This window comes from Salminus brasiliensis, chromosome 23 (genome assembly GCF_030463535.1).
Source record: "Salminus brasiliensis chromosome 23, fSalBra1.hap2, whole genome shotgun sequence".
Classification (NCBI taxonomy): Eukaryota; Metazoa; Chordata; class Actinopteri; order Characiformes; family Bryconidae; genus Salminus; species Salminus brasiliensis.
Genome location: NC_132900.1, coordinates 7,682,783 through 7,692,586, shown reverse-complemented (window position 1 = coordinate 7,692,586; position 9,804 = coordinate 7,682,783). Strand labels below are relative to the sequence as shown.

At 43.6% G+C, this 9,804-nt stretch overlaps 1 protein-coding gene across 1 annotated transcript in view; it reads right to left on the bottom strand.

Annotated features, from left to right (window-relative positions):
- Positions 1–9,804, bottom strand: part of cbarpa (CACN subunit beta associated regulatory protein a) — a 37,894-nt gene that overhangs the window by 7,535 nt on the left and 20,555 nt on the right. Inside the window, exons 4-9 of the mRNA XM_072668634.1 lie at positions 8,696–8,757; positions 6,104–6,269; positions 4,143–4,314; positions 3,753–3,905; positions 1,547–1,814; positions 86–308 (exon numbers count right to left, since the gene is read on the bottom strand). Coding sequence (XP_072524735.1) covers positions 86–308; positions 1,547–1,814; positions 3,753–3,905; positions 4,143–4,314; positions 6,104–6,269; positions 8,696–8,757 — 1,044 coding nt within the window. The remainder of the gene's footprint in view (positions 1–85; positions 309–1,546; positions 1,815–3,752; positions 3,906–4,142; positions 4,315–6,103; positions 6,270–8,695; positions 8,758–9,804) is intronic.

The following is a 9,804-nucleotide window of genomic DNA, read 5'->3' as shown; positions in this document are numbered from 1 at the left end:
TTTGGTTAAGCTGGTCATACAGGTGGTCTAGAATAAATTGGAACAATACACAAAGTAACCATTAACCTCCTCCGACAAGCCGTACCTGCTGAGGGGGACTGGTGGTGGAGGCGGACAGCCCGCCGTGGACGGCTCCAAGGAGCCCGCAGATAGTCGCCTAGGGGCGTCAGCCTGTGACTGAGAGGGAAGGGCACACAACAGGACGTCACTGCTTCCATGCATTCCAGGTCTCTGGGAGTCCTCCTCCGCCTGATCTAGAGTTTCACTTGCTGCTCGCTGCCTCTGAAATGTTCGCCTTCGTGGAGAACCTATGGGAAACATGAATTATGAACAGAATTATGAGTATAATTATATACGTGGAGCGATATACCATCACTCTTGGTCCTTTTAATGTGCCTCAGAATATTAGCAGCCTTCTTGGTCTTCAGAACTTGGTCTCTTGACTTCCATAGTTCCCCTGAACTGCAAGCTGAAAATCCTGCCTATCTTCTACCGTTCCTCTGCCTGTGCTGGTCTTTGTTAAACAAGGTTGTTGAAAAAGCTGGTCAGCGAAGTGAAAACATAGCCTATGCTGGTGAAGATGGTTGACCAGCTTAGCTCTTGAACAACACAGCATATGTTTTGGTTGATGATGGTTTAGCTGGTCGTCCAGTCTGGTCAAGCTGGCTACATTGGTGGACCAGCGTGATCCACAAATTCACCTGGATTATATGATCAGTTTTATGTTTACTCAGGTCATCCCCCATAAAGTTTATGGACACTGCTTGCTTGTTAGGAGTGGAATGTGTACTAGAAGCAAAGATAGATGGACAGAAACAAGGAAACGAAAGTATGTATACAAGGAACAGACAAACACAGTGAGGTCACTGCGTCCAGGCTGCGGGATGTCCAGTGGTCCCGTGCTGCAGTAATAACAGGATGTAATGGGATCTAGGGCTCATTAGGAGGAAATGAACATGGCACACTCGCTGACCTTTCACGTCAGGTGAAGGATAATGCAATTATTACATCATTAATTTAGCAGGCAGGATCTCTCCATCTTCCTCTCTCCGTCTGCAGCCCCTTCTGAGTCATTCCCAGATCACAGGCAGCCTTCGCTCTGTGTTATCAGCAGAGCTACTCTACCGGCACACTTATTGATCCAGTATTGATTGCTCTCCAAAGGCCTGTTCATTGAGCCCTACACAGTGTTTAAGGCTGGCTTTCCTGTGGATACCATATGTCGCTCTAGATTAATCACTGGGGAGCACAGAATTTCTTCAGGATTGATTGAAAACTGTAAATTTACTCATTTATAATATGAAATGTTGTCCTGGAGTACCACTGCCTTGCATGTTGTGCATGCTGCTTTAAACAAAACTGTTTTACTCCTGATGGATGCTTTGCAGGGAGTTTTCCCTGCTCCCAACTAATCAGTTAATTAACAAGCCTTTCCTGAGTGAGCAACACAAACTCAAGGACCAGGGTTAATTATTCAAATAAATTCAAATAAATCTGGCAAAGCTGAGCTGATCTTCTTCAGATTTAACTAAAAAGGAGTCCTCACCTCTCATGTCCAGGCTGGCCGCTCTGTGGCTGCTGTCAAACTTCCACTTTTTAATGGTGAAGTAAGGGCTGGCTCCCTCCAGGCTGGCATGACGTCTAAGCCTGGATAGAAAGTGAAGCATGGTGCCCTGGCCTGAGCCTGAGCCTGAACTGCCGCCTCCTCCTCCTCCTCCTGCTCCTCCTCCTCCAGCTGTTCCACCTACTCCTATTGCTGGGGAGGAACCAGGGTCACCTTCTATCCTCATACCAGCACTACCTATGACCTCCATCTGAAAGAGGGGGAGAGATTAGAAATTGCAGCAAGGGTATCAACCATCAAATGTTCTGTGGAACTGCAATGTTAGAAGGCCAACCAGGTTTTTGTGAAGATGATGACTGGTTGGTTGATGTCAGCTGTTGACGCACCCTTTAGGAAAGCGTTACCAAACAATCTGGGATGCATCATTGATGTCTTCCTGTCCCTGTCTGTTTCAGCCTACTCTTCCACTACTTTGAGCTTCACGTCCCAGCAAAACACAACATGGACATTCCCACATTCCAGGACGGCAATGGTAGAAGTGTCCATATATATGTGTCTGAATGCTTTAACAGATATGAAGAAACACTGGGACACTGACTGGCAAAATCCCTAGATCTCAATGCCAATTCTTAATCTGAAACAGGGACACACAAACCTGAGATGAAATGTGTGGACTCACATGGACAGAATCCGGCTGGTGTAATCCTTATCTGACAGCACTGACGATTTTAAAGCAAAGAAATGATGCATGAAAGTAATTTGATCAAATTTCAGATCATTCCCAATCCTACCCAAGTCCACTCATATGCAAGGTTACAGTTTAGGGAATGAAATGTTCTTCACTTGTTCTTTATCTAAAAACCCACGCCTGTAGTCTCTCAGACTGGGTTTGAAAGACAGGCACACAGATGGAAATGACAGTACAAAATCTGTGCTACTCTTTTATTTTGTTGACAGGTTGACAAGGAATGATGATGTAGGCCCTGAGGCAGTAATGGCCTATGGATAGTGTGGTTGCTGTGTGTGCTAGGTCTGATCTTAACTTTTACTTGTGGGGACATTTAGTGCCACATGTTAATTTTTTTTAAGAGCATGCGTCAACCGGTAAATTGTGGAACACTGTGTTCTACTGCTGAGGATCGGGAATGGGCAACATGGCAAAAATGTAATAATATGGTACTCAATACAGTCTTATCTAACATGTCACTGGTGCTGCATCTCCTCCTAGACTAGCGCAATCTCCTCCTAGACTAGTGTGATCTCCTAGACTAGCACAATCTCCTCCTAGACTAGCGCAATCTCCTCCTAGACTAGTGTGATCTCCTAGACTAGCACAATCTCCTCCTAGACTAGCACAATCTCCTCCTAGACTATTGCAATCTCCTCCTAGACTATTGCAATCTCCTCCTAGACTAGAGTAATCTCCTCCTAGACTCCTAGACTAGTGTGATCTCCTAGACTAGCGCAATCTCCTCCGAGACTAGTGCAATCTCCTCCTAGACTAGCATACTCTCCTAGACTAGCGTGATCTCCTCCTAGACTACAGTAATCTCCTCCTAGACTAGCGTGATCTCCTCCTAGACTACAGTAATCTCCTCCTAGACTAGCGTGATCTCCTCCTAGACTAGTGTGATCTCCTCCTAGACTAGTGTGATCTCCTAGACTAGCACAATCTCCTCTGAGACTAGCGCGATCTCCTCTAAGACTAGCGCGATCTCCTCCTGGATTAGCGCAATCTCCTCCTAGACTATTGCAATCTCCTCCTAGACTAAAGTAATCTCCTCCTAGACTCCTAGACTAGTGTGATCTCCTAGACTAGCGTGATGTCCTCCTAGACTAATGTGATCTCCTCCTAGACTAGCGCAATCTCCCCCTAGACTAGCGCAATCTCCTCCTACACTAGCGCTTGTGTAAAACGCTTGGTGCTGCTCTTCTTTGTTTCCTGAGGTAGATTCTGGCTTCAGAATTTCTCTAAGGACATTGATTCCTTTAATCAGAGTAAGAATAAAATACACCTGAACTTTAAAGCACAGTATGTGAAATGGTAGTTTATGACACAAACAAAAAAAAAAAAAAAAAAAAAAAAAAAAAAAATATATATATATATATATATATATATATATATATATATATATATATATATATATATATATATATATATGAATTTTCATCTTTGTTATTTACTCACAGTTCGGGATCTAGGTGGTTCAGAGCTGTGTTCGGCAGCGCTGGTAGTGAAGCTGCTGTCCAGTATGGAGTTGAATGTGTCTCCAGGCAGCGCACAGCTTGGGCTCTGACTACTCCAAGACACAGGAGAATCAGGCAAGCCACTCTCACCAGGCTAAACAAACACACACACAAACACACAGTTAGTTTGTGGCTGATACTAACACATTCATACCAAACCCATACTATACTAGTCATGCAGGACTACTTTACTCGATTTGTCGAGTAATCAGAGTTAAATGAAAAAACGGCAAACTGCTAAATACTACAAAAGAGTAGAAAACCTTCAAAAATGTTAGGCTGGGTCTTAAAAGGAGTGTATTATCCGCTGAAGAGCGTATGTGTGTGTTACCTGAAATATTGACAGGGAGGGTTTGTGTTGTGGTTGTTCTCGCAGGGCGATGCTGTTCTCAGGTGAGTCACACTCCATAATGGTCAGGATGTTCATTGCTGGAGGGGCGATATGCAGGTGGGTCAGGCGAGCCTTCTTCAGGTGGTGGAAGTCACCCTCCGTAAGAGTGTACCTGAGAGTGAAGGAGAGTGTGTATGACAGGTGCACCATATGACATCTGCTTTGACAGTGAGGGACAACTGTCTACTTGCATCATTATGCCACTATTCAGTCTTGTCCAGGTCTGTTAGTTCAATCTGAACTTTGCTTGAACCCAGTTCACCTCTTGTTCTAAACTTGGTGTTTATCTAATTTAATCTCCTCCTGAACTAGTGTAATCTCCTCCTAGACCAATCTCCTCCCAGACTAGACTAATCTCTTCCTAGACTAGAGTAATCTCCCCCTAGAATAATCTCCTCCTAGACTAGACTAATCTCTTCCTAGACTAGAGTAATCTCCTCCTAGACCAGTCTCCTTCTAGACTAGTGTAATCTCCTCCTAGACTAGAGTAATCTCCTTCTAGACTAGCGTCATCTCCTCTTAGACTAGTGTAATCTCCCCCTAGACTAGAGTAATCTCCCCCTAGACTAGACTAATCTTCTCCTAAACCAATATCCTTCTAGACCAGTGTAATCTCCTTCTAGACTAATATCCTTCTAGACTAGTGTAATCTCCTCCTAGACTAGAGAAATCTCCTTCTAGACTAGCGTAATCTCCCCCTAGACTAATCTCCTCCTAGACTAGATGAATCTCTTCAGTACAGCCTCCTCCTAGACTACCGCAACCTCCTCCTAGACAAGTGCAATCTCCTCCTAGACTACCGCAACCTCCTCCTAGACTAGCGCAATCTCCTCAGAGATGAGCGAAACCTCCTCCTAGACTAGCGCAATCTCCTCCTAGACTAGCAAAATCTCCTCCTAGACCAGTGCAATCTCCTCCTAGACTAGCAAAATCTCCTCCTAGACCAGTGCAATCTCCTCCTAGACTAATCTCCTCCTAGACCAATGCAGTCTCCTCCTAGACTAGAGTAATCTCCTCCTAGACTAGCGTCATTGTGTAAAACATTTGGTGTTTATCTTAAATGCTAGTTCAGAATTAGCCAAACAGCACAACTAACTTCTTATTATAGTAGCCACTATGAATTACTGACATGCCTCAGCATTAATGGCAACTATTCCCAATGCAGCAGATTGAGATTAGCTGGATCGAGAAATGCTGGTATTCCTTTAAGACAATAGCGGATCACCAGAAGCAGGTCATTAAAAGAAGTAAACAGGACGAGTAATGACTCATGTCCTAATCACCCACAGTGTTGATATCTTTGGTGTTAAGAATCTGTGCCAGTTTCTTATTCATGTCGCCAACACCATGGATTTCCATCTCAGTTTTAATATATTGCAGACCATCTGCCAAGCTTTCATGTGTACGTTTAACATACAGTGTAATTCCCAATGTTTACGCATTTCCAGTGGACCCACAAAACTGGCCAGCCTGCCAGTCTGTTTCTTGGAGCAGCAGTACATTGCTAGTGCTGCTCTGCTGTGACTTAAACCAAAAGCTCTAACAGTTACTGAAAGCCACTGCACTCATCCTTCACCACCTTTCCTACTGGAACTTCAACATTCAGGCTACGACTCGACTTGTGAAAATGGCACCAAGTCATGTTTAGAGTTTGAACTTCTTTAGTTTCACACCAGAACTACAAGGCTGATGGACACTTACACGCCACCTGTAAGCACTGTGCACACAGGAGGTTCACAATGCTAACTGAAAGGGAATCTCCATTACCTGACAGCTACACCAGCCTCATAGCTCTCACAAAAAGCTAAAGAACACCAAACATCTTTGCCAATTAATTGTCTTTGCAGCCCCCATGATCTTGATGGTCCGACCAGTCCAACTCATCCATCACATTCACTGACCTTCTGCCTTTCTCCTGGCTCTTCTTGCTCTGGTCGTAGATGGCCGACTCATTGAAGGAGACACGCCGGCCAGTATACGCCGAGGACTGGAAGCGCTCGGTGTCGGTGTCGCCGTGGCAGCTGGACGTAGACAGTGTGTCTGTGCTCTCCAGCCTGATGGTGATATCTGTCAGAGTAACCGGAACAGGAATGAGCGCTCAAGAAGCTTGATCAAAGCGTCTCTTAGCAGCAGACACGAAGGGTGTAACAGGCTAGACACCTTAAACTCCTGTGTTGTCTGGGTCACCTAATCCAGTAGAGTTACATAAAAAGCCAAAGATTAGGAATACTAGAGATGCACAATAATTTTAGAATCAGATTGGTGTCGGAATAGGGGTGCAGATTTGGTCTGGTTTTGAGCATTAAGTAGGTATTTAAATTTTAAATGAGCACCAGATACTATTAGGTGAGAACTAGACAGTATTAGGTGAGCACCAGATACTATAAGGTGAGAACTAGACAGTATTGGGTAAACACCAGATACTATAAGGTGGGAACTAGACAGTATTAGGTAATGACCAGATACGATTAGGTGAGAACTAAACAGTATTAGGGGAGCGCCAGATACTTTTTGGTGAGAACTAGACAGTATTAGGTAAGTACCAGATACTATTAGGTGAATACTAAACAGTATTAGGTAAGCACCCGGTACTATTAGGTGAATACTAAACAGTATTAGGTGAGCACCAGATACTAATAGGTGAGAACTAGACAGTATTAGGTAAGCACCAGATACTTTTTGGTGAGAACTAGACAGTATTAAGTAAGCACCAGATACTATTAGGTGAATACTAAACAGTATTAGGTGAGCACCAGATACTATAAGGTGAGAACTAGACAGTATTAGGTAAGCACCAGATACTATTAGGTGAATACTAAACAGTATTAGGTGAGCACCAGATACTATAAGGTGAGAACTAGACAGTATTAGGTAAGTACCAGATACTATTAGGTGAATACTAAACAGTATTATGTGAGCACCAGATACTAATAGGTGAGAACTAGACAGTATTAGGTAAGTACCAGATACTATTAGATGAATACTAAACAGTATTATGTGAGCACCTGATACTAATAGGTGAGAACTAGACAGTATTAATTAAGCACCAGATACTATTAGGTGCATACTAAACATTATTAGGTGAGCACCAGATACTATAAGGTGGGAACTAGACAGTATTCGGTAAGGACCAGATAAAGGTAAAAAAGGTAAAGGTGCACGTATTCGTCACTGTACAGTGTGGACTGTACAGCGAAATGTGTCCTCCGCATTTAACCCATCTGGTAGTGAACACACACTCACACACACACACGTGTTAGGGGCAGTGAGTACACACACACACCCAGAGCGGTGGGCAGCCAACTCCAGCGCCCGGGGAGCAGAGAGGGTAAAGGGCCTTGCTCAAGGGCCCAACAGTGGCAGCTTGCCGAGCCCGGGAATCGAACCCACAACCCTGTTATCGATATCCCGGCGCTCTAACCGCTGAGCCACCACTGCCCCTTCGCTGAGCCACCACTGCCCCTTATACGATACGATTAGGTGAGAACTATATAGTATTATGTGAGCACCAGATACTAATAGGTGAGAACTAGACAGTATTAGGTAAGCACCAGATACTTTTTGGTGAGAACTAGACAGTATTAGGTAAGTACCAGATGCTATTAGGTGAATACTAAACAGTATTAGGTGAGCACCAGATACTAATAGGTGAGAACTAGACCGTACTAGGTAAGCACCAGATACTTTTTGGTGAGAACTAGACAGTATTAAGTAAACACCAGATACTATTAGGTGAGAACTAGACAATATTAGGAGATCATCAAATACTAATAGGTGAGAATTTAACAGGATTACATTACCATCAGATATATAATATAGAATGGCACTTTTCTACTGCATGGTAACTACTCTACTTGACTCTGCTATTTTGCTGTTCTATTAGGCAAATTTGGTACCTGGAACCAGGTAGCTTTTTTCTAGAGTAGGGACTTAAAGATAATCTTAGCACTGACACATCTAGCCACCAAAACTATTTATTTACCACAAATCCTTTACTCTCTTAACAGTGGAAGTGGAAAACAAACCAGGTACCAGGAACCAAAATGAGTAGAGTTGACTTGATTCGAGCAGTGGAAAAGCACCACAAGTGAATATCTGCTTGTTACGCTGATCCTGGTGGATGAAGGCCTAATTTCTACATTTTTTATAAATGTTCGTGGTTCGGCAACAGCAGATACATACGTGAAGAATGTGAAGAATTAGCATTTGATGTGGATTCTGGCACTGAATGACTCACAGTTATGTATAAGATAAGATAAGATAATGCTTTATTATCTTATACATAACTGTGAGTCCTTCAGTGCCAGATACCACATCAAATGCTAATTCTTTACATTTCTCACATATGTATCTGCTGTAAACTATGCAGCTCCATTTACGTGTCTTCTAAAACTAAAAAAGGAAGCTTCAGACACCAAACCTGTCCTGGCTGATCAACTACATTTGTGTTGAGAATTGTGTAAATTGAACTTTTTGTGACAAGTTTAGGTTACCTTGAGTAGGCTGACTCTCTTCCACATACGTGGTGTTGGTTTTCTCCAGGTCATCGCTGGCCCTAGGCAATTACACACAGCAATTAGAAAGGAACCTCAGGGAATTCGATTTGCAATTCAATGACTGGAAAGAGGCGTAGAAACATGCTCTGCAGCCAAAGCAAGGTTTCTTCAGATGAAAACTGCAGTGGAAGATCCTGCACCCTAAATCAGCACAAATCTCTGTCTGATTCGCTGAGCACATGGAGACCCCGTAATCCACTTGATCATAATAGCTTTGACATGAGTGTGATAATCCCTCTGACCACAGTGTTTGCCATTTCTGCTCTCCGGGTCAGGGAGGCTGTCGCTGGCCCGTAAAAAAAAAGAAACACATCACGTTGGGTTCAACCATCCCGAAGTTTAAAAAACCAGACTGCTTTTGCAACCCATGTACAATGAAGGCACACAGAGCCCCTAAACCGTGATTCAATTGAGCTAATGACTTCTTTAGGCCAGGCTTTGATTTTCTCAGTCGCTATGAAAGTTAGCTTTATTTTCACCGTGTGGGCGGGACGGCTCTCTCTTCAACATCAAAAGAGCTTTACGAGGTTAGCATATTAGCACACCTACTTGGGGACACCTACATGCGTAGGTTCTGCTGCATGGGAAGTTACAGGCGCTATTTGTGGAGCTCAGGAGGAAAAAGCTCACTTTGTTACAAATTGTATTGACGAATTTCTCTGCCTGCAGAGCTGCAAAGCAAGCGTTCGGGGTGAGTTTGGCTGAAATACACCCTTAAACACATAAAGGGCTTTGGCTCGGAGATATGGCTCTAATGGTTCTGCTTTATTCGGTGTAGAAACTTCTACTTCACACTATGAGCCTGTTTAGTTTTTGGGGATCGGATCATGTTCAGATTTCACTTGCCCGGTGTGAACACCTCCAACACACATTGCGATCGGATCACTCAAACCACATTTGTGGACAAGTGGCCCGGGACGGATCTCGTCCACACTGAACACAAGTGTAAACGGAATGCGCTTTCTGTGATCGGATTCCATCAGGCAAGCGAAAATACATCTGTCGAATAAAGGTTAATATGAGTAATAAGCACTGTGGATCTTGGC